This window comes from Narcine bancroftii, chromosome 13, assembly GCF_036971445.1.
Source record: "Narcine bancroftii isolate sNarBan1 chromosome 13, sNarBan1.hap1, whole genome shotgun sequence".
Lineage (NCBI taxonomy): Eukaryota > Metazoa > Chordata > Chondrichthyes > Torpediniformes > Narcinidae > Narcine > Narcine bancroftii.
Genome location: NC_091481.1, coordinates 13,090,820 through 13,116,576, shown reverse-complemented (window position 1 = coordinate 13,116,576; position 25,757 = coordinate 13,090,820). Strand labels below are relative to the sequence as shown.

The window sequence follows — 25,757 nt, the reverse complement described above, 5'->3', positions numbered from 1 at the left end:
TAATTTAACCCCTATATGTTCTATGGCTCTCACCAATTTATCGGTTGTTTTGTCCACCTCCTTCTGGGACGCACTTTCTGACTTAGCATGCTCTGATTGACGATGTCGTTTGATTGCATGTGTCAGGTGTCTTTTCCACAAATCCTCTGACATTGTCTCTACTCCCACAATGTCCCTTAATTTTGCTTGAACCGTAGCAGGTAGTCCGTTTATTATCCCATTACGAAAGTGAGCCCTTCCTAAGGGGCTGTGGTCGGGTCTTTCTCCAGTCCCTGTTTCCCATAAGTCCCATGCTCGAGTGAAATACTCGTGTGCAGTCTCTCCTTCCTTTAGTTGAAGGGTTACCAAGGCATCCAAACTATAGGGTGTAGGAAATGTTTCTCTAAGTGCTTCCCAAAATTTATTCCGAAGTGGGTTAAATTCTAATTCATCCCCCAATTTACTGCTTCTTACAATTCTCTCTATTTGCTTCAGGGCCCCTTCTGCCTTTAATTTTATCATGATAGTTCTGACATCTGCGAGTGCTAATTGTTCTTGGCAGGTTTCTCGCTCAAAACAAGAAATCCATGGACTAGCCCCATTACTCAACGGAGGTAGTTTTTTCATTAAACTCTCTAAGTCCATTCGTGACCAGGGTACATATTTTTGAGTTCCCCGTCCCGTGATCAGTAATGGGCATTGATATCTCAATTTTGGGGATTTCTGCTCCTTCTTTACTCTTGGCATGCATTTATTTATCCCACCTTGTTCTGACTCTTCTTCGTCACTGTCACTGTCCCTATCAGTTTCCAATGTCTCAGGGTCAAAGGTATATTGGTCACGTTCATCTCTAAGATAATCTTTTCGGCCATAGTTTAGTTGTTTCACATCTTTCTCTTTTGTCCTAACTATGTCCAGGTAGGCATGTCTATTTTTCTCCCTCCCGAGTCTTTTCCTTTTACTTTCCTCCCATGGTGGACCGTATCTCGTTTCCTCATCTGTACTACACTTTTCGTCCTTTACTCCTATTACCATTCCTTCAGCTTTAATTTCTCCTGACAGTGTTGTAGTTATCTTTTCCACTTCCTTCAATACACCTACCATTAATTCTTTTTGATCCTCACTGATCTGCCCCAGCACATTAATATCTCTGTTTAAGTTTTTAATGTTATCCTGAACCTTTTTCATGTTCCATTTCTGTATCTCTAACTCCTTTTCTATTTTCTTGGACTCCAGAGGGGTCTCTACATCTATTACTCCCCCTTCTATTTTTATTAAAGGGGCCTGTACCTCGTCTGATGTGTCCCTATTCCCGAGGTTCTTGTCACACCCCAGTGTCTCAATATCTGGATATAAGGGACGTGACTCCAGGATCCCATCTGGGGTGCCAGGGGCACCTTTTGACTCCACATATGTATAGGGCGGGGGTCTACAAGCTATTTCTACAGGGGCAGTAACAGGTGGGTTACCAGGGAGACCAAATTCTTCAAATAGAGCTAGGACATCGCGGTACTGAATCTCCTTGTCTCTCACCCTCTTTTTTGCTGACTCGCGATTAAAGATTTTGTTTTCTGTGTCCCGTTTGTATAATTGTATAAGACTCACTTATAAATGATTTATTGTCAGAGTACATACATGACATCACATACATCCAGAGACTATGAGAGAGAGAGAGAAAGAGAGAGAGAGAGAGAGAGAGAGAGAGAGAGAGAGAGAGCATAGCGAGAGAAAGAGATAGAGAGGCAGATACACAGAGCACAAGAGATAGAGAGAGAAAATGCCTTGCACTGGCCCCACTGGGAGAAAAGTCTTCAGATTAACACTTTCGTTTCAAAGGTTTTAAAAGGTTCTCATCCTGTGATCACTGGTCTGGATCAGATTGGGTCTCCCACCACTGGGAACTATCACTCCTTCCTTCCCTCCCACCTCGAGTGAGCTACACGTCAGCCCACAATGTCTGCCCTGATCCCGCAATGGTGGGGGTGCGGGAAAAAGGGAGGGAGAGAGGATAAAACAGGATCCCATTTGATGCGGAGCTGGAATTGTGGGCACGCAATTAAAACCAAATTGTATTTCTCTGCCCTGCCCAACCTGGGGATTTCAGGGCAGCACCGCCACAGATTGGGATTGGGAGGGGGAGTGGGTGAGAGAGGAGGGGGGGGGAGAAGAGAGAGAGGGGGAGAGAAGAGAGAGGGGGGAGGGTGAAAGGAGGGAGGGAGAGAGCAAACCCGGACACTTCGTGGCTGGAAACTGGAAACAGGCACTTTTCCTTTCCCTTCTGTGTTTTGTTTCTTCCAGCTTATCTAAGACACTACGCTTTAAAATTTTGTTTCCCTCACCTGTCAGGAACATCTCAGTGCCCCCGGGTAACCAACCCCTCTTCCTCCAGCGGTCTACACATTTTCGGAGCATTTTTTGTTTTTCCAAATCCGCATTACTGGTATTTCGCTCCTCTAATTCCTGATTAATTTCCTTAATAACTTGGTCAAAAGTCTTAGCAGGCAACTGTACAGCCATAGCTGCGGGACCGCTTTCTAATGCCTGTTTTAATTTAGGTTCTTGTCCGTTTAGGGGATCTATGTCAACGAGAATTGCTTTTAAAAATGTCTCCTTGCAAGCTGGATGACTAATATCTTTTAAAGGAACAGTCTCTAAGTCTTGTCCTCCAATTGACTTCAGACTGTCCTGTATACTCTGATTGCTCGTTTTCCACTCTCTGTTTTCCCAAGGGGGTCTGAAAGTTAAATTACAACTAGAAAACCAAATATTTGGGCTATACTTTTGTCCTGTTTCCCTGTACCAATCTATGAATTTACGTAACTTTATCTCCTTGGTGATGTTGGGAATACCCTCATTTAACTTATCAAAAGTATTTCGAATAAACCGGGTGTCTCTTAGGAGTTTGTCAACTTTTTCATTAATATCTCCTACCTGATCCGGACACAGCTGTCGCAGCCTTCTGTCGTCGTTCTTGTTCACCAGGCAGGCGTCCCTGAGTACTTTTTTTGTTGTCTCAAGGTCTCTAGTGTCTGCTGTGGTATTCCACCACGGCGAATTGGGGAAATAAATTCTTAACTTCTCAAGTGTACAGACATTATCATACCTACCGGACATTTATAAGTCAGTCTCTCAGATACAATTGAGGCCAATAAGCCTGAACCTTTGTTTTCTTTCAAAGCCCAACCTTCACGTGGGAGATTTCTCCTCTTAATAACCAGTTTAGGGCAGAAAACTCAGGTCCTCAATTGTTTATAGACCACCTTCTCACTCTATTGGACTTTGCAACGACACAATAAAGACTTTTAAACTCTAGTAGTTTCTTGCGAAGCACTTAATAAATGTCATTCAAACACCTTAAGGACTTTTATCTTGTCTGTAATCACTTACGTGTTACAATCCTGGCATGCGACCTTCAATTGTGGTCGTCTAATTTGTCCGATCTCCAGTTCTTACTGACAATCATAAAGATTTTTTAAAAAAAAGAGAATTTTGTTAAAACAGGCTTCTCTGGACCTTTTTATCAGCCGGCTGAGATGATTGTCAGAAAAAACAGAAACCGTCGTCCAGTGTTCACTCACCCATCACGTCGGGGTCACCAAATTGTTAGGTCTGCTTTGTTCATGAATGAGTGAGACAAACACCAGACTGAGTCGAAATCAGGGTTCTTTGTTCTTTATTACCGGATTGTAACACTTGCGACTAACAATGTTAGTCGGAGAATGCATTCTGCCGTTATCAGCAAAATGGTGATTTTTTATACCCTTGGATACATGCTTAGAACATCATCATATCATTACTTGTCCAATGACTAAAACTGTTGCTATCCTTTCCCTGCTAGCTTCCTGCCTCTCAATCCATCAATGTCTCTCTTATTTTGTAAGTACAAGGATGCATTCACATCTTGTTACAGCCCTGTACAGGGTAACTCCTTACACATTCCCATCTCATGATGTTTTACCTTACACTACTGACCCACAACTGCAATGCCAGATCCAGCTCCAACAGAGTCATCAAGTTTGCAGATGACATGACAGAGTTGCACTACAGAAAAGAAGTGGAAAATGTTATGAAATGGTGGGAGAATAACACCTGAGTCTCAATGTGGATAAGACAAAGGAGATGAATGTGGACTTCAGGAGGACTAGTATCGACCACCCTCCATTACACACTAATAGTTTGGTTGTGGAAAGAGTAGACAACAGTAAGTTCTTCGGAATCCTCTTAAGAAGTGACCTATAGTGATACAAAATATCTTCTCACTTGTCAGGAAGGTAGGGAAGGCAGTAGTTGAACAAAGAGAATGACTTTAAGAGGTTAAAATGATGTAGCATTGGAGTTAAGTTCCCTTGTGTGTTTAATGGGTTGCTATTGTTGTGAAGTCAGGTTGATACATATCCTGTCTCGCTTATCGGAAGAGCCTGAGCCTATCCAGAATCTACAAATGGTGGAAAAAAGGGAGTGAAAAAATAGATGGGGGAGGGAGGTGGAGGATAATGCCAGGATGTGGCAATTTCTGATACTGGGGGAGGATCGTAGAATGTAAAGCGTGATGGTCCAGTTCTGATATAAACAGAAAGAAAGCATGTTATTGAAGATCTGGAGGCTGGAAAGAAATGGTTACTCTACTTTGGACCTGTAACAGTACAGGAAGTTGATAGGGGATAGTGAGATTCTGATCAGGAAAAGAAGGAACCAAACATCAGATTTAAGCAGTCTGGATCAAACAAATCCCTTGAAGAATGTAAGACACAAAAGAGTATATTTAAGAGAGAAATCAGCAGGGGAAAAAGAGGACATGAGATGGGGGTAGCAGACATGGTAAAGGAAAAATTGCAGTAGATTATACAGGTATATTAAGAGTGGCATAGAAGAGAATCGGTCCCATTAAAGATCAACATGCCTCCTTTGCATAGAGCCACAGGAGATGGGTGCAAATTTAAATGAATATTTCTCATCTTTCCTTATTTCAGAGAAGATTGTGCAAGCCTAAGGGGGATTGCAGTCAATGCCAAGAGAACAGTTATTTAAAGTGGTCACAAAATGGGATCAAATATCAAGAGTCAGAATAGACAGTAACTTGAATAATTTATGTAATTAAATTATACCCCCTTGCTTGAGAGAATTGAGGAGGGTCATGTGGTTTTGGAAGCAGAGTGAGTCAAAGAGGCTTTCTCTCTGTGTGAGAGAGAGAGAGAGAGAAAGAGAGAGACAGGGACAAAGATCAGTTCTACAGTTTTACAGTTAGCAGCAGCAAATGGGAATGGAACAGGGCAAGCTGGCTAGCTTGTGGAAAGCCCCATTTTGAAGACGGGTTGTGAGTGCTTAGTTCAGCTTGGTCAAAGTCCTTGTGGTTCATACAAGAAAAGGGGACTGGCTGTCTAATGATTCACTTGAAATAAGAGAAACAAAAAGGAACTCTTTGGTGACCTGAAAGAAAGAGGTTATCATCTGGAGAACCCTAAGGTGAAAAGTTTCTTCAGCAAGACACTGAAATGGCTGATTAAAAAAGAAATTAGTTGTGGGTGTCCAGCGTACAATGAATCTCTCTCTGAACATCGACAAGAACCTTCCTGAGTGGTAATCATTTACCTTTCAAGTACCAAAGCCTGTTGAACTTTATAAATGTTAAATTCTGTGCACAGTATAAGAATTGCCTGCAACCAGTGAACTTGGAGGAATGAGAAGTGAGATTGGACTGTGAATCAAAGAACTTTTCTGAACTTACACACACATTACATACACGTGCACTTAGAATTAGAAGGTGGTTGAGTTAGGTTAGTTGTCAATAGTAATAAGTTAAAATGTGATTCTGTCTTAATGTGATAATTAAAAGCAATTTTTGTTTAAGTAACCATTTGTCTTGGTGAATATCTATTGGTGTTGAGTTTTGAGGTTCTCTGGGCTCGTAACAGTAGGTTACAAGATCCTGGACACCTGGCATCGTAATGGCATTAGGTGCGTAGAGGACTTACGAGCGGGAGCAACTGATGTCATTTGAACAACTCAGTATAATTTATCAAATAAGATGTTCCACTGCTACCTTCCAATAAGATCTTTTCTGCAGGACAAATTAGGTCCAACGATGGCCCTACCAGAGTACAGTGACATAGAGGCCATGTTTCTGTGTCAGACCAGCATGACTGTAATCATTAATGCATGATAAAGGCTGGTGCAGTACAATTTTCTACACCAGCTGTACCTGATGCCACAAACATTGAACAGATCTAAACCAGAATTATCAGAACAATGCTTCAGATGCAGCATTGAGGCAGGAACCTTTGTCCACGCAACCTGGACATGTACCAAGCTGAGGCCCTTTTGGGTGGAACTAGGTCAAGTCCTAGGAAAATTTATAGGTAAAGAATTCCTGCAGGATCCAGAGTTGTTCCTGTTGGGAAGCACAACGGACATAAGACTTAAAATTTCAAATCCAGTTCATAATTATCACATCGACAGTGGCCAGGAAGTGCCTAAGTGTGGCGCGCTGGAACATGGAAATGCAGGGTTGTGTTCCCCTGGAGAAAATTACTTACAACGTAAGAAAAAAGTATGATACTTTTAAAAAAAATTAACAACCATACTTAAATTCCCTAGGAACACGATTATAGTGTGGACCATCATGCCTTGCCACCCTACCTTCCACATCTATTCCTCAATCGATGGGGAGGGAAGGAAGGAAGGTGGGGTCCATCCCATCCCATCCCAACCAGGTAAAGTCAAGAAAAAAAAGCAGCCTGAACTCTGGCCACTGTGCTGTGACAAACCCACCAAAACCCTGATATATGTTTCACACCTTTGTTGTGAGTGACATCAATGTTGTGTGTAACTGTGGTTAGTTCAATGTTAAGTGTTAAATGTTGAGGGTGTAAGGTGGGGGGTGGGGGGAGAGGGGGATGGAAAGAGCTTGAACTCTGCAGAAAAATTTGTATAGAATTGATAATTGTAAATTGTAGTCAATGCTGATACTGTTAACATTGACACTGTTAATGTGGATCAATGGTTGAGTTTAAGTTTGAAAATCATAAATAAAATATTCAAAAAAAATTGTGGAAGCCTAGGAACTAAAGGAAATGAGTTGTGAAGTCCTGGACCACATAAGAAGTACCAGAAAGATACATTAACAACCTTAGGGAATAGTCTCTTTCTTTGGCTTGGCTTCGCAGACAAAGATTTATGGAGGGGGTAAATGTCCACGTCAGCTGCAGGCTCGTTTGTGGCTGACAAGTCCGATGCGGGACAGGCAGACACGGTTGCAGCGGTTGCAGGGGAAAATTGGTTGGTTGGGGTTGGGTGTTGGGTTTTTCCTCCTTTGTCTTTTGTCAGTGAGGTGGGCTCTGTGGTCTTCTTCAAAGGAGGTTGCTGCCCGCCAACTGTGAGGCGCCAAGATGCACGGTTTGAGGCGAATAGTAAAGTGGACAAATCCACCAGGCCTGTGAGAAACTAGGATGAAATTGTTCTGGCCCTTGCTACACCATATTTGGCCTTGGATAAAGTGCTGGAAGGTGGCTAATGTTGTGCCAATATTGAAAAAGGGCAGCTAAAACAAATCAAGGAACTAGAGGCCTGTGAGCTTGACGTTAGTGGTTGGAAAATTGCTAGAGAGCATTCTGAGAGCCAGGGACTAAATTGAGGTAGTCATCAAGGCTTCATGAGAAGGAGATTATACCATAAGACAGAGGAGCAGAAATAGGCCATTCAGCCCATCAAGTCTGCCCCACCATTCAATCATTAGCAGATCCATTTTCCCACTCAGCCCCACTGCCTGGACTTCTCTCTATAACCTTGGATCCCCTGGATAATCAAGAACCTTTAAATACATCCAATGACCTGGCCTCCACAACTACCTGTGGCAACAAATCCCACTGATAAACCACCCTCTGGCTGAAGAAATTCCTCCACATTTCTGTTCTAAGCAGACACCCTTCAATCCTGAAGTTGTGCCCTCTTTCTTTTTTCTCCAACAAATTCTTTTTTGAAGAGGTGACTATGAGGGCAGGGCAGTGAATTTGAGAAAGTTCTTCATGGCAGCTAGTCTGGAGTGTGAGATGATGGGATCCAAGGGCGTTGTCCCATGGATTAAAAATTGCTTTAGTAGAGATTTGTTGGTTTGATTAGAGGCCTGTGTCAGTAATGGGCCACAGGGGCTGGTTCTGAGTGCACTGTTGTTTATTATCTATATTATTGATTTGGATGACAACACAGTCAAGGTGACTTTTTTCAGATTACATCAAAATTAGGGAGGACAATGAGGGAGGATATCTAATTTTCCAACAAGATCAGGATTAGTTGGGAAGGTGGGCAAAGGAATGGCAAATGGAATTTAACACAGAAAAGTGTGAAATGTTGCACTTTGGAATGTCAAATCAAGGTAGGATTTACATAGTGAAAGATGGGGCCTGGAGAGTGTGGTACAGCAGAGAGACCAGTGATTCCCTAAATGTGCTAACTCAAGTGGACATTGTGCCAAAGATGGCATTTCGCACATTTGCCTTCATTGGGCAGGCATAGAACACAAAAGTTGGAACCTCATGATTCAGCTTGACAAGGCTTTGTTGAGACTACATTTGGAGTAGTGTGTGCATTTGGTCACCCAGCTGTAGGAAGGACATTATTAGGTAGGTGTGCAGAGGAGATTCACTAGGATGTTGCTGGGTCTAGGAAGAGGCTAGTCTGGATTTTTCTTCCCTAGAGCGTAGGAAGGTGAGTGGTGATCTTAGAGGTTTTTAAAATCATGATGGGCATGGATAAAATTAATCCACACAGTCTTTATCGGAGAGTGGATGGTTCTATAAATAAATGGCCCTGATTTAAAGTGAGAGAGGAAAGATTTGAGGGACAACTTTTTCACCCAGAGGGCGGTTCATATCTGGAAGGAGCTGCCAAAAAAAACTGGAGAAGTGGGGACAATTTTGACATTCAAAAGACATTTGGACGCAATTATGAAGAAAGAGGACTCATAAGGATATGGACAAAATGCAGGCAAATTGGAAAGCCCAGAATGCGAACTTGTTTGGCATGGATGAGTTGGGTCAAAAAGCTTGTTCTGTGCTGCGTGACTATGTCTCCATGTTGAAACTATGACTACCTTCAAGAAGGGAGATGTCTCATTGTAGTAACTAAAAACCCTGCTGTCTACTTTGCAGAAAATAATTGCCAAGCTCATTCTGAATCATCTCCTCCCAGAGCACAAAATAGTGGTACCTGAATTCCATCTATCTAGAGGCATGTTGGACATCTTTAAACAGCATCTCTAAGAAATGCAGATCATTCCTGCGCAGGCAAACCTACACTTACTCAAAGTCTGGCAATATGACAATTTAAAAATTCTTATGATTAGAAACACAAAAATTATAAATGCTGGAATCTTATGTGAACAAATAGGAGCAAAGAAAACTCAGTTGGGTAGGCAGCATTCAGGGTTAAAGAGTCAGTGAATATTTCAGGTTCTGAAGGGTCCAACGTGAAATGTGACCATTTCTGTCCATAAATGCTGCCTAATGCCTTCTTTCCAGCTTCTTTTTGTTCCCTTTAAAATTCTTATCCTTATTTTCTCTCCTTCATAGCTTTCCCATTTTCTGACCTCAACTTTCTCCATCATGCCCCGCAATCTATCAAAAGCATAGGACATTACAGCATAGAAACAGTCCCCTTTGGCCCTTCTAGTCTGTGCCGAACAATTTTCTGCCCAGTTCCACTGATCTGCACCCAGTCTATAGCCCTCCATACCTGTACCTGTCCAAATTCTTCTTAAATGTAAAAATTTTGCCTGATTTCAACACTTTAGCTGGCAGCTCATTCCATGCTCTGACCCCTCTGTAGGCCTTTTCACACCGCCATGTAAAATGGGGATTCCAGGGAATATTTCCTAGAATCTCCCGTGAACCAGCAATGTGAAAATGTCAGCCAGGAAAAATTACCCAGGTCCATGACTGTAGGTGTGAAAAGACAAATGGCCAAGGAGGGAAAGATTTGTGATGACAGCGCTTGTGTGCTGCATCACATAGGCAATTAAAATAAACAATCATACCATCTGACAACAGCAGACTGCTTTGAGACGTCGCGACAGCGGCTCAATGCGGGTGCAATGGCTGTCCTCGTTACCCATAATTCCCCCGTGCAGCTGGAACCACTCTACATTTCCCAGTGCGGTTCCAACTGCATGAGAGATTATAGTTAATGAAGTCAGCCATTGATCCCATATTGTGCTGTCATCACAATGTCCTGAAGCAGCCCGGGAAGGGGGGGCAACGAATGGCCAGGGGCTAGAGGGTGTGACGATTGGTGGGGGGGGGTGCAGTGCGAAGAACGGGGCAGGGGGATGTCTCATTAATCATTTGGACCATAACACCAAATCTGAATCTCATTTGACAACGATTGGAGAACTGGGTAAAGAAATGTTTTAAAGACACATTTATTAACTTGATGAAATAAACATCCCGTATCCAGTTCACACATCAGTGAAGATAGGTTTGAATGAACAATGGGAAGTGACATAAAGGACCAATTCCAAGGTCCTGAGAACTCTGGTTAGAGTATTCTCAGTGCCTAATGCGTCACTTCCCTACATTGTCAGGGAGAGTAAATTCCAGGGAATTTGGACCCTGGTGTGAAAGGCCCGAGAGGTCCTACCTTCCCAGGAATTTCACCCAGGTCCAAGTAGGGTCAACACTCGTCGGCAGTGTCAAAAAGACTACTGTGTGAAGAAGTTCTCCCAAATTTTTTCCCCTTTCAGACTGCAGACACCGTGGTTGAATTATAAACACAATGCTGGAGAAACTCAGCAGGTCAAACAGGGGAAAGATAAAAATACATTACTGACTTTTTGGGCTTGAGCCCTTCAAGGTATGGAAAATATCGAAGGCTTTTGAATAAAAGGGTAATGGCGAGGCAACATCGCAAATGCAGGAGGTAATAAGTGGAGATGGGAAGGCACAGCAGCAAACAAGGGGAGGAGGGAAGGCTAGGTGAATAGAGATGGAAGGGAGTGGAGAGCTGACAGGGAGAAGGGAAGGGAGGGAGGAAGTAGAGCTGGTTAGCAAAACAAAGAAAAGTCCGGCTGATTTTCCTCCAATTTACAGGTGGTCTTGGTTGGATAATATGCCCAAAGTTCTCTTTACAACCTTAACTACCTGTGTCCTACTTGCCAGCTATGGCAGGGATTGCAGGCCAAACACATAAAGGGCTGTGATGATTCACTACCTGCTTATGCTCACTTTGAGAAGGAGAACTCATATGAGAATCCCTATAGAGGCTGACGACTCTGCAATATCTGTCTCTGAGGCTGATGTTAGAACATCATTCAAGAGGTTGAACCCTCGCAAGGAGTCAGGCAGCCCTGATGGGATTCCTGGCAAGGTACAAAAATCAGTGTCAACCAACTAGCCGGAGTATTCACATTTTTAATCTCTCACTGCTCCAGTTGGAGGTTCCAACCAGCTTTAAAAAGGCATCAATCATCCCGGTGCCCAAGAAGACCAGTGTGAGCTGCCTCAATGACTATCACCAAGTAGCACTCAGATTTTCTGTGATGAAATTCATTGAGAAGTTGGTCAAAATTAACATGTACCTAAATAAAGATCTGAACCCACTGCAATTCACCTGCCATTACAATTGCTTCCCAGCAGATGCAATATCACTAGCTCTCCACTCAGCTTTAAGATCACCTGTACAACAGCACCACATACATATGGCCACTCTTCATAAACTACAGCTCAGCCTTCAACAACATCATTCATTCAGTGCTGGTCAGCTCCAAACCCTGGGCCTTTGCACTCCCTTCTGCAACTGGATCCTTGACTTGCTCATCTGAAGACCACAGTCAGTATGAATCGGAAAAAATCTTTCTTCCTCATTGACAATCAACAAAGGAACACCTCAAGGATGCATGTTTAGTCTACTGCTCTACTCATTCTACACTTATGACTGTATGGCTAGTCACAATTCAAATGTCATCTACAAATTTGCTAATGACGCCATGATCATCAGTAGAATCACAGATGGCAATGAGAAAGCATACAGGAGGGACATAGATCAGCTAGTTGAATGGTGTCTCTACAACAACTTTGCACTCAACATTAGCAAAACCAAGGCGCTTCAGGAGGAAATTAGAACACAAACTAGTCCTCATCGAGGGGTTAGCAGTGGACAGGATCAAGAACTTCAAATTCCTGGATATCAGCATTTCTGAGGATCTGTCTTGGGGCTTCAATGTTGATGCAATCATGAAGAAGGCTCACGGTGGCTATACTTCATGAGGAGTTTGAAGAGATTCAGTATGTCAATAAAGAATGTGGAAAATTTCTACAGGTGTTCCATAGAGAGCATTCTGACTGGTTGCATCACTGTCTGGTATGGAGGAGCCAATGCACAGGACAGTAAAAAACTCCAGAGACTTGTTCACTCAGCCAACTATATCACAGGCACCAGTCTTCACTCCATTGAGGACATCTACAAGAGGTGGTGTCTTAAGAAAGTAGTCTTTATCTTCAAGGACCCTCAGCATCCTCTTCACACTGCTTCCATCAGGAAAATGGTACAGGAGCCTGAAGAAGAGTACCCAGTGGCACAAGGACAGCCTCTTCCCCTCTGCCATCAGATTTCTGAATGGACAATGAACCATAGACACTACCTCACATTATCCTATTTTCTTCCACTATTTCTTTATTTTTGAAATGTAGTTTACAGCAAAATTTACATTATAATGATGCTGCAAAACCACAAATTTCATCGCACACTCATGTGAATACATTCTGATTCTGTTCTATGAAACCTTGCCTTCCAACCAACATATTTAGCTATCTCTACAGTGTCCCTGCAAAGCAGTTGATGGCATTTTACAACATTTTACTGCATGAAAGTTTTTGCTGTTGGAAGTTTTAGGTATTAGTGCCTGCTGAAATGAATTTGGTAGCACTTGATATAAATAAAAGACAGGAGATAGATTCCTAGAGTTGATGCAGATTTTCTTTTAATACACTAATTTTTATTTATAAGCGGCATCATGAATGAACATTTAATAAATGCTCAAGGTTATTCCAACCATACAGTAAGAAGGAGGTGGGGCAGATACTCCCTGAGTATTTAAAAACTATTTAGATTATTTGAAACGGCATGATTAAGCCTATTGCCTTAATTCTGTTCATTTTTCTGGGTGCATTTTAGCCAGGTTATTGCTTCTGGGGCCTGCACTTACTTATTCCTTTATGTCTTGGAGCTGTGGTTTAGATTCTCTCACAAGCTCCTGGGTCCCAGCGTCATTTTTAAAATATTTTGTTTTTGGTTTTCAAACATATATCAAATATACATCTTTTACATAAATACATACTTTCTTGTTTCTCTGTATTTAAGGTTAGTGGTGAATGATCCGAGTGTAATCTGGGTAGGTATTCTGTTTTTTTCTACTCTAGCCTTCAGACTCGATGATAGCAAAAATGTATATTCTTGTATGTGAATCATGCATTTTAGAATAAAAGGAGTAGTTTCTTTCTGTGGGATTGGATTGCCTCCATATATCCATCAAATTTAAATCTTTCATATATGAAAGAGTTAGCTTAGCCGCCTTGTTACTGTTCTTGCTGACTTGTCAAGTATTGGGTCTAGACAAAAATTAAAGTCCCCTCCAATCAGTATATTTTGCCTTCCCTCTGCTGTTTTTGAGAACACATCCTTCATAAAGGCCTCATCGTCATAATTTAGAGCATAAATATTCATCAATGTCCATGATTCTGAATAAATTTTGCCATTTATCATTATATATATGCCCGCTTGAACTTTTGAAATATTTTCTATAACATTTGGAACATTTTTATTGATCAAAATTGCTACTCCCCTGCTTTTGAATTAAATGTTAAAGAAAAGATTTGTCCCACCATAATCGTTTTAGTTTATCATGTTCTCCATTCATGAGGTGTGTTTCTTCTAGAAATATCACATCAGCTTTCAGCTTTTTTAAACATGTAAATATTCTTTTCCTCCTGATCTTTCCATTCAAACCATTAACATTAAAACTTATAAATTTCAATGTCTTATCCTTTGCAGTGTTTTGTAAATTCTGTGCAAATAAATAAATGTGTAAACATACATGGATGAAGAAGAGGAACCCCACCCTAAAGTGCTATCTTTAAAACTAAACTCCCCTGCTGATGCCATTACCTTCCCTTAAGCCAAAGTTTGAACCGTTCTGTTACCTTCAAAACCTTCTTTCCACTTTCTCAGTTCCCCGAGAGCTGTAGATAGGATGAAACTTGGACATTTCTTAATCTAATTAAGACAATCTTCACAAAAAAATCTCTACTGGATCCATAAAATATCTTATTTACATTAATTTTCCCACAGTCAACTTTTCTTGTGTCTCTTCTTTTCTCTTCATCTTCTTCATAATTGTTGAACAAAGTCTTCCACCTCTTCTTTCATTTTAAAGAATCTTCTATTGCCTTCTGAGATTTCCACTCTCAAAGTTGCTAGGTAGAACATTGCATATCTGAAGTTCTTTTCACGGAGTTGCCTCTTGACCACGTCGAACTCTCTCTTTTGGATTACCCCATTACTGAAGTCCTGAAAAAAACCTAATCTCTGTTCCACTTTGTTGGAGAGTGGGCATTTCATGAATGTTCAAATGCCACTCTCAAGATTGTCTCTGTCTTTGAAGCTTAGTAGCCTACCAGAATGGGTTAAGGGCTGGTTTCACCCATTCTCCTCAGTGAGCACATTCGATGAGGACACAATCTCCGAGTTCATCAGTGTAAATGACTTGAGGAATCCAAGTCTCAAAAAAGTTCTCAGCATCTCTGCCTTCTACACCTTCTCTCAGGCCAGCTATTCTCACATTTTTTTCTCGGACTGAAGATTTCCATGTGATCAATATCTAAAAGAAGTTGCTTGTCTATTGCCCATTGTTCAGCTTGTTTTTTCAGGTCTTCAATCTGTTTATCATTTTACCGAGATCTCTCAGCACTATCCATTCTTTCGGACAGATCGTTTATTGCTTCACCAATATCTTTCACTGAAGTGGTGAGCTCTTTCATATCATTTTCCACACCTGTGAAATGTTGCCCCAGTCCCTCAAATTCTTATGATTGGTCTTGGCTCTTTTAGCGTGCGATCTTCCAGTCATTTTTGACACTTTTCATTCAAATGTTGTATACACACTATTTCAAGCAAAAATTCTATTAGAAAACACTTTTTGGTTGGCTTTTAGCACTTTTTCTTGGAGAGCTCGTAAAAACATATCTGCTCAGCCACTCAGCATGGTAACGCTCTCTGGTCCCAGTGTCATTTGGTGTCATTCAATAGGTAGCATTTTGCCTTCTTTTGTGTCCATAGCAAATACTGCCAGTGGTTGATTAAAAAAAATTCAGGTTCAGATCTTCATATCCCTTTCTCTCTTATTGTTGCATACTTTGTGTGAATTTGTTGAATATCTAAGAGTCATATTCATTTTGGCCTCTTGAGATACTTATTGAAATGAGAAAGGATAGTGCAGTAAGTCCTGGAGATAAGCTCTTTTAATAGTGTCCAAAAGTATGAAGTTAACGGATAATTATTTCTGAGTCCAACAGAATCTACACTTTAAACAGGATACCCAATGGAGACCATTTTGCCTATCAATTTTGTGTAAGAAATAGGAACAGGTAAAGATCTTACATGTCTTCAAGACTTCTCCGCCTTTCAATTAATTATTATTATCGTTAATAATTGGATGATGATTGGACGATTTTCTGGAAGCTGCTAAATGTCATCAGATTGCAGAAAAGCAAGGGAAAGATAGATTGCTGAATGGGTTGAATGATTTCCTTATAGAAAAATTATGAAGCTTTCAAGACTTTAATCTCTTTAAATTTTTGGAAATCTGTGCTGCTTGCCAATATCTAATTTCTCTCAAGACGATGAGCAGTTATCCCAAATTGCTCCTCACAAGAAAGCCAATTGTGTCTGGAACAGGAGCAGGACACTTTTTGTGTGGCAAAGAATTGTGTAAAATGAAAATTCCAGTGTTAAAGGCAAGTAGTGTTAAAGAAATAGTAACATTTTACAAGTGTGTTGCCTTTGAACCTTGAAATTAATTATATTCCCAAGCACCTTTGAGTCTCATGTTTTGGAGTTAGTGTCAAATTGCTCATTTGGTGACAGTAAAAACTATAGACTTGGTGTAAATGGAGTTCATATTATTAGGAAGCTGATGAATTATTTTTTGAATACTTTTCTTTTGGTGGTATTAAGTTTCTTGAATGTTGCTGGAGCAGCAAGTCAAAAACATTCCATGAAATTCCTGAATATTGCTTTCTTGCTGGTCAAAAACCTTTTAACTACCTGGAATTGAATCACTCATTGCAGTCTGAAAAAAGGAAGTTGACTATTTCTCTTTACTTAGATGCTGTCAAATCCTGCTGAGATTTTCCAGAATTTTGTGTTTTTAATCCAGCTTGCTCCTTTTTTCAGTAAGTTTCTGGTGGTGACGACTCTGAGAATGTTGTAGTCCAACATTTTACAATGCATCTGAAAGGTTTGTTAGACTTTGTTGTCAGAGATGATCATTATCTTGCACTTGCAGTTGTCAGGCACAATTGTCACTAGTCAGTTATCATTGCAAGCCTATTTGTTGCCTGAATCTTGCGGTTGGGGATACATAAACTGCTTCATGATCCAAGAAATTGCAGGTGAAATATAGTGCTGCACAGTCATAGCCCAGACTTCGCTGGTTTCAGAGAAAGTTCCAGGAGATGGAATAGAACTCGTTATTCAAAAAGAGAGACGGAAGGTAATTACATGCCAAATTAGTTTCAACATCTGCCATCGGGAAAATGTTAGAAAATAATATTAAAGATGTTATGACAGGGCACTTACAAAAATTAAAAGTAATTGTCAAAGTCCGCATGATTTTATGAAAGGGAAGTCAGGTTCGACTAATTTACTGGAGTTCTTTGAAGAAATGACATCTGATGGATTGACAACAGTGATTTTTCAAAGGCATTTGATAAAATGCTGGAGAAACGAGGCAGGTCACGCAGCATGCAGAGGAAGTAGAAAACAGTGAGCATTTCAGCTCTGGAAAAAAAAGTAGAGGGAGGGGAAAGGGGGTCAAGAACAGAGTAACTGTTAAGAGCTAATAGGTGGATACAGATGGGAGGGAAGTAGAGAAGGAAGCTGAGAAGTGATGGCAGTAAAACACAAAAGTCTCCAGACACCGTGGTTGAGGTAAAAACATAATGCTAGAGAAACTCAGCAGGTAAAACAGTGTACTTTATATAGCAAATATAAAGATACATGACCAACATTTCGATCTTGAGCCTTTCATCAAGGTATGAAGAGAAAAGGGCTAAGAAAGAAAGCTCTCTGATAGGTGAAGGAATGGAAGGGTTGGGGAATAGAGGAAGGGAGACAGAGAGGTGAAGAAAAGATCTCAGCATCTTGTTCACCTGTATTTGGTAAAAATACTGCTTCAAAGGTTATTGCTGAAAATAAAAACCCATGGTGCCCGAGGCATATTTTAGCATGGACAGATGATTGATTAGCTAAGAGAAAATAAAGTTCAGGAACTGCTTGGTCTCTTATGGGTTAGTAAGGTGTAATCTGTTCATTTTATGATCATGTGACTGTACAATACAGTAAAAGTCCAAAAACCTGGATGCCAGAAATTCAGACTACCCAAGAATCTGGACTTTTTGAAAACTCACATTCTTTTTAAATTTAGCTGGCTTTTGTGTGTGTGCATGGATGCATGCGTAAGCACTACAGATGAGGAAATGAAGAAATAAATTTGTTTATTGTCATTTGTATTTTATATGGAAAATTATTCATTAATATACTATCAAAATGTACCTTGTTCATCACTTCTTAAATATGAATTTTAAAAAGCTCTACCCAAGAATCCGGAAAATCTGAAAATCCCCGAGCAGTCTGGACTTTAGGAATTTTACTGTTCAGTGTTTCTCTGGACCATTCTTAATTTGTACAAATGACAAGGATGAAGACACAGAACATGTGATTGATAAATTTGCTGTTGACACAAAATAGGCAAGAAGGGAAGTTGTGAAGAATGCAAGAGGAGATTGAAAGGTATTGAGGTAGATCATGTGAATGGATAATTTTCTAAATTATAAAAACATTCTATAGCTCTGAAATGCAAAGGGAACTGGGTATCCTGGCCCACGATTTATAAAGGGCTGGTATCATTAGTGAGTACCATAATTAGGGAAGCTAAAATATGCTGGCATTTATTGCTAAGGGAACTTAATACAAAATTCTGGAGGCACAACTTTAATTAAAGCCACATCTGGATTTCTGTGTCAAGTATTTGTATTTTTGTTAAGATAGGATTCTAATTGTGGTAGTAGCAATGTGTATATGTACAGAGTGTAGTGAAGGATGACTGTGATTGGCTGAGAGTGTAGCCACACCTACTGGCAGGTCTTAAAGGATTGCTCCTAGCCAGACCAGGTCATTCTGGACTAGTTGACCTACATATGATATGCCTCAGTCTTTTAGTTAATAAAACCTTTGGTCTGGATGAACAAGTCTTTGGTTCTTTCGACACGCTCTACACTAACGTATTGAAAATTTTTAAGAGAGCATTTACTAGCTGATACAAGTTATTATCATCTACTTATACAACCCAATTTAACCATGTTCTCCAGTCCTCAGTGCAAAGTCATGTAAACAATCTACAGACAAATGATACATATGCAATGCATATATACATATTAATAAATAAATATTGTTGAATAAATAGTACAGTCTCAGAGGGATTGTATGAGCAGTTCATTCAGTAGTCTCGCTGCCCAAGGGAAGAAGCTGTTTCTTAGCATGGTGTTTCTGGCTCAGATATTCCTGTATCTCTTTCCCAAAGGGAACAGCTGAAAGATGCTGTGTGTGGGGTGGTAGGGGTCCCTAAGGATTTTGTAAGCCCTCTTAAGACAAGGATCATCAATTGAGGAGAGGTAGACCCTAGTGATCCTCTCTGCCACTCTGTTTTTCTTTGGCTTGGCTTCGCAGACGAAGATTTATGGAGGGCTAATGTCCACGTCAGCTGCAGGCTCGTTTGTGGCTGACAAGTCCGATGCGGGACAGGCAGACACGGTTGCAGTGGTTGCAAGGGAAAATTGGTTGGTTGGGGTTGGGTGTTGGGTTTTTCCTCCTTTGTCTTTTGTCAGTGAGGTGGGCTCTGCGGTCTTCTTCAAAGGAGGTTGCTGCCCGCCAAACTGTGAGGTGCCAAGATGCACGGTTTGAGGCAATATCAGCCCACTGGCGGTGGTCAAGAGATTTCTTTAGGCAGTCCTTGTACCTCTTCTTTGGTGCACCTCTGTCACGGTGGCCAGTGGAGAGCTCGCCATATAACACGATCTTGGGAAGGCGATGGTCCTCCATTCTGGAGACGTGACCTACCCAGCGCAGTTGGATCTTCAGCAGCGTGGATTCGATGCTGTCAGCCTCTGCTATCTCGAGTACTTCGATGTTAGGGATGAAGTCGCTCCAATGAATGTTGAGGATGGAGTGGAGACAACGCTGGTGGAAGCGTTCTATGAGCCGTAGGTGATGCCGGTAGAGGACCCGTGATTCGGAGCCGAACAGGAGCGTGGATATGACAACGGCTCTATATACTCTAATCTTTGTGAGGTTTTTCAGTTGGTTGTTTTTCCAGACTCTTTTGTGTAGTCTTCCAAAGGCGCTATTTGCCTTGGCGAGTCTGTTGTCTATCTCGTTGTCGATCCTTGCATCCGATGAAATGGTGCAGCCGAGATAGGTAAACTGGTTGACCGTTTTGAGTTTTGTGTGCCCGATAGAGATGTGGCACTCTAATGGTTCTGTAAATTGACCTCCTATCCAATGCTCTACAGCAGTGGTTCTCAGCCATTCTCTTTCCACTCACATACAACTTTATGCATTCCCTATGCTATAGGTGCTCTGTAATTAGTAAGGGATTGCTTAAGGTGGTATGTGGGTGGAAACAAAGTTTGAAAACCACTGTTTAAATCATTCCACATTGACTTGTTATGTGCTCCAAAGGAAATGGGCCAATGACAATTTTTCTCAAGAAAAATATTTCAGAACAATTGGGTCAGGAGCAGTGGTTCTCAACATTTTTCTTTCCACTCACATATAACTTTATGCATTCCCTATGCTATAGGTGCTCTGTAATTAGTAAGGGATTGCTTAAGGTGGTATGTGGGTGGAAACAAAGTTTGAAAACCACTGTTTAAATCATTCCACATTGACTTGTTATGTGCTCCAAAGGAAATGGGCCAATGACAATTTTTCTCAAGAAAAATATTTCAGTAACAATTGGGTCTGGAGCAGTGGTTCTCAACCTTTTTCTTTCCACTCACATACCACCTTAAGCAATCCATTACTAAATCACAGAACACCGATGGCATAGGGATTACTTAAAGTGGTATGTGAGTGAAAAGAAAAAGGTTGAGAACCACTGCTCTACAGCAACCATACAGTCAATAGAGCTCCTTTAGAAAATTGACAGGATGGTGGCCAGTAGCCTTGCCTGCCTCAGTCTTCTAAGGAAGTGCAGTGGCTCTTGCAACTTCCTGACAAGTGAGGTGGTGTTGTGTCCAGGATAGGCTACTTCTTAAGTGGACTCTGAGGAACTTGGTGCTCTTTGCTCTCTCCACTACTGAGCTATTAATGTGTAGTGAAGGTAATTGTCCCTGGTCCACATTCATCTCCTTTGTCTTGTCCATGTTGAGACTCAAGTTGTTATTCTTGCACCTTATACCTCTTCTCTGTAGTGTGACTCATCGTTGTTGCTGATGAGCCCACTGTTGTTGTTTTATCTTCAAACGATGGCTCTTTTGAAGTTTATTCTGGCATTGCATTCATGTATCAGGAACAGGCTGAGCACACAGCTGCGGTGCATCAGTGCTTGTACAGAATGGGCAGATCATTTTATGAGTAAACTTTGAACTTTCTAGGCTGGAGTTTAGAAGATTGAGGGGTTTTGACAAAGTAAATATGGAGGATGATGATCCATCTCATCTTTTAGGTTCTACAATTTTGGTGTTCTCTTCCTCAAAGGGACATAGAGGCAATGTTTTTTTTTTAAATTTTATTTTCCATTTGTGTCAAAACATGTAGAGTATTTATCCATAACATGAAAAAGATAAAATCACCACACAAAAGTACAATTTTTATATATTTTCTCTCCCCTCCACCCACCTCCCTCGTTCCCCAAAAAAGTAGGAAAAAAGAAAGAATAAAAAACCTGTCCAATAAACCTATATCTTATGATTTAAGACTTATGTAAATTGCAATTAATTAATTATAACTAATTAGGGTGGGTTGGATGGGGGCATGGTGGACACTGCAGGTAAAGTCATAGCAATAAAATCCATGTAAGGTTTCCAAATTGTATCAAATTTTTCTGTTTGATTTTTTAAATTATACATTATGCTTTCTAATGATATACAATTTAATAGTTCCATTCACCATCTATTCAACCCCACAATATCACCAGATTTCCATGTAACAGCTATAGATTTCTTTGCTATTGCTTCATTTAAAAACTTCTTTTGACAAATATCTAATTTCAATTGGGAAATATCTCCCAATAAAAATATTCTAGGATTTTTCAAAATTTGCATCTTTAAAACTTGTCCCAATAAAATACTTCTATCCTTCCAGAACTTATCTACCTTTTCACATGGCCAAACTGCATGGAAAAAAGATCCCATTTCTTTATTACATCTAAAACATTGATCAGAACAATTCAAATGAAGTGCATGCAATTTATATGGAGTATAAATAATATAATTGATGTAAAAAATTAAATTGTACCATTTGATATCTAACATTAATTGTATTAGTTACATAACATAATTTTGAAAATACTTTTGAATATGTATATTTAAATCTTTTTCCCATCTAGATTTAAATAAATTCTATTTCCGAGTAGTCTCTTGTAATTTAATATACATATTAGTAATAAATCTATCAATAAGTGTATCTGTTATTAGATATTCAAATGGACTTTGTTCTGGCAATTTAAAATTTCCCCTAATTTTTTTGACATGGAGACAATGTTATTCAAAGTTGCAAGATGTTGAAAGGTTATTGTGAGTAAACAGGAATATGGAGTAGAGGTTATCGTCAGATCAGCCATGATCTTGTCTTTATAGTCTCATGTTGACCAGGTGGCTCAAACCTTTGACATCTTGATGGAAAGGAGGCCATTGATGAAGTATAATATCTGAAGATGATCGGGTCTGAGACAGTGTCCTAAGGAACATCTGCATCTAAGGATAAAATGATCAAACTTGAACCACCATGATCATATTCTTTTGCTCCAAATGATTCCAGCTATTAACTTCCATTTCACGAGGGTTCCCTTATACCTTATTTAGTCAGATACTGCCTTGATACAAGGACAGTTATATTTATCTTGACTCAGGTATTCACTAAGGCTAAAGCTGTAATGAATTCTGTTGCTCAATAATTGTGAAAGAACTTAAATTTAACAGTTAGTAAATAATACATGATTTTTTTTTTGCCAAATTCTTCCAACACTTTCTGATGACAATTAATAAAAGCAATTGAGAGGATGGTATCTAACGGGATGGATTTGTTCAGCTATATTGTTGGCAGGCCTTTCTAGGTAATTTTCCAGTTTGTCAGGTAAATAATAATGTTGTGAACTGAAAGAGCTGTGAAAAAGGCATGGCTAATTCTACAATCATCATTCAATACATGCTGTCAGGGGCAGATTCATGCCTGCTTTATACCTCTGACTACCTTTTGCCATATACCATAGATAAAGTATATACATTCTGAAAGTCAACTGATTTTAAATGTTTGTGTTTATATGTGTGTACAAGGGTGTGTAGTAGTAATGATTGAATAGTTCTGTGTTTAGATACATATCAGTGATGCCGTACAGTTTGAATTTTCTGACTACAATGCCAACAGAATTTTGCACAAGAAATTATGACCCAATTTTGGACTTTATCTGATTCAAGATATGCCTAATCCTACTAGTTCCCCTTTCTTTTGCAGTACTGAGCATCGGTGAGGGAGGCTTCTGGGAAGGGACAGTAAAAGGTCGGACTGGCTGGTTTGCAGCAGAATGTGTGGAAGAGGTGCAAATGAGACAGTACAATGCGCGACAAGGTAAGGATGGCTGCTTCAATTTCCGTGATGAAATAACCTGTCGTTTGCCATAAGAATGACTAAATTATTTCTGGTTGTGACAGACACGTTTCCCTCACCCTAACCCCAAGGATTTTCTCTGCAAACTTACAACTCTGGTACATTCCAGTGTGGTTTAATAGCTGTCAATTTTGAACTACAATCACTATATACTGTAGATTTCCACTAAACTTTTAATAGGACCATCCCACAGAATGGAAAGGCAGGTGCTTCATTGAATTGAACTGATTATTGATATGTATCCCAAGATGCAGTAAAAAGCTTTGTTTTGCATGGTAGACAGACAAGTCGACTTATACAGTAGGTAGTGAGTGCAATATTAACAATCAACAGTATTCGGAGCAGTGTTACAATGTCAAATAGTGCAGAGTATAGAAAATAGAAAAAAAGTGCAACATTTTGAGAAAAATGGTAACAAAAATTAGCAAGGTCATAATTTTTTTGCCAGTGATAGTTTTGTGAAAGAGGGTAAATAAAAAAACAGCATTTTAGCCAATTACTTTAAACAATTCAAAAATAATTACTCACACTGTCATTAATTTAGCAAGGATACAACTTTACTTGACATTTAAAGCTCTACTGGTTGCCCTTCCAACTGTACCTCATTCTGAAAATTTTAATCTTCATATTGTTGTCCTATGACTGTTGTATAAAAAGGCATGATGAATCAGTACAGTAGGGAGATTGAAGAGTTGGCTGAATGGTGCACGAACAACAACTTTGCAGTCAATGTCACCAAAACCAAGGGGCTGACTGTTATCTTCAGTAACGCAAAACCAGAGGGTACTATTCATTGATCATTGGGGGATCAGAGGTACAGAGGGTATGCAAGTTTAAGTTCTTGGGAGTCACCATCTTGGAGGATCTTTCCTGGACCCAACACACAAATGGCATCATGAAGAAAGCATGGCAGCATCTCTACTTCCTCAGAAGTTTGTAGTGATTTGGTATGACATCAGAAATCCTGGCAAATTTCTACAGATGTGTGATGGAAAGTGTGCTGACCAGCTCCATCATGGTCTGCAAAAAGCAATGGACACAGCCCAGTATATCACAGGCAAAACCCTCCCCACGATCAAGAACATCTACAGGAAATGCTGCTGTCAGAGAGCAGCGGCAGTCATCAAGAATCCACACCACCCAACACGCAGTCTGTTCTCACTGCTACCATCAGGAAAGAGGTTACCGTGCCACAGGTCTTGCACCATGGTTCAGAAAGAGCTGCAACCCTTCAACCATCAGACTCCTCAGCAAAAAGTTCAATCTGGGACTTATTGAAGGACTCTTACTTTTGAAGTTTTTTGATTTTTTTTCCATCTCTATTGCACAATTTTTAAAAAAAAAATTATTTGTTTAGATGTGTCTGTTGAGTCAATTTTTTTTGGCACTGCCAATAAGTGGTAATTCTGCCTCACCTGCAGGTAAAATAATCTCAGGATTGTATGTGATGTAATGTATTTACTCTGACAATAAATCTGAAATCTTCTTGTTCCTTGCTTGATTTAATGTTAATAGGCAGTACTCACTTAAGTCATTGTTCTCCTTATCTCTTTTATTTGCTATCTATCTCCCTTTTTGCTGGGACTGTCCCATACCCTGCCCATTTCCAATCTAGCTATCATCATAATGTATATACCTTCAGTAACCTCCTCCTAGATCTTGATGTCTTTGTGAATACTTTGCCCACTACTACTTTTCAACACTAGATAAAGGACTCTATTAAAGAATAGTTATTACTGCTATCTATTTCAATGTCATTATGTTAGAGTTGGAGACTTAGTGGAGGCATCATGGACAAAGAAGCCTCCTGCTGTGCTGAGAAATTTTATGAAGTGTGCAACAGTGGTGGCCATTCCAAAATACTGCTATTGATATAGCACTTTTGGAGAATTGAATTTTTCTCATGCAATTTAAGTCTAAGTATTTTTTGAAAAATTATTTCTGAAACAGGCATTGTGTGAAATGTAATTTTGAAGTTCCATTCAAAATTATAGTTAGAGACTTGCATATTTGTATTTCAAATTCAAACTTCACAAAGAATTTCCAACATACAGTATTCCCCAAACTAACGTGTGCAGGCCGTCCCTAGGCTAGGGCAGGGTACTGTTCCTGAGAATAGTTCATACCCAAAAGCAGTGCAAGGGAGAATCACAGAACCAGCTGTGATGCGAGAGTGAACAGGCGCGAGCAGCCACCAACCAGCCTTAATGACTTACAGTTTAGAGCTCCCAGCTCTGCTTGGCCTAACACAACTGCCGATTGTTGTAGTTCAGGGTGGAGAGAAAAGACACGGAGAAATGCCCAATTTCACCTAGTGGAAGCCAGCAAATCCTTCCCAATCCATCCTGCTGTTCTTCCAAATACTTGAGGTATCCATAAACTGCATTATAGGCCAACCTATAATTGACATTAAGAATGGCAAAATTGTAGGTGTTTGCTGGGGTTACTGAGGTTTTTGCATATTCCTTTGAAGTGAGTCTTTAATCAGTTGAACAAAATGTTATTAAACTATAAACTTTTCTATGCTTCCCCTTTCTTTATCTTTTGTCCACTCTTTCATCTCTCTATTTGAGATCCTCTGCTTTTCAATAGCTCTTTTACTTTTTTCTGCTTGACTGCACTTTTCCTTC

General features: G+C 40.2%; 1 protein-coding gene across 35 annotated transcripts in view; it reads left to right on the top strand.

Moving 5' to 3' along the window:
• The window catches only part of shank3a (SH3 and multiple ankyrin repeat domains 3a), a 651,448-nt gene that overhangs the window by 450,799 nt on the left and 174,892 nt on the right, over nt 1-25,757 (top strand). For all 35 annotated transcript variants that reach the window (XR_011348059.1, XR_011348061.1, XR_011348060.1 and 32 more), the window contains one exon: nt 22,975-23,088. Coding sequence is in view for 32 of the 35 variants with exons in the window: in XM_069908797.1 (XP_069764898.1) it covers nt 22,975-23,088 (114 nt within the window). In the remaining 3 variants the exon portion in view is untranslated. The remainder of the gene's footprint in view (nt 1-22,974; nt 23,089-25,757) is intronic.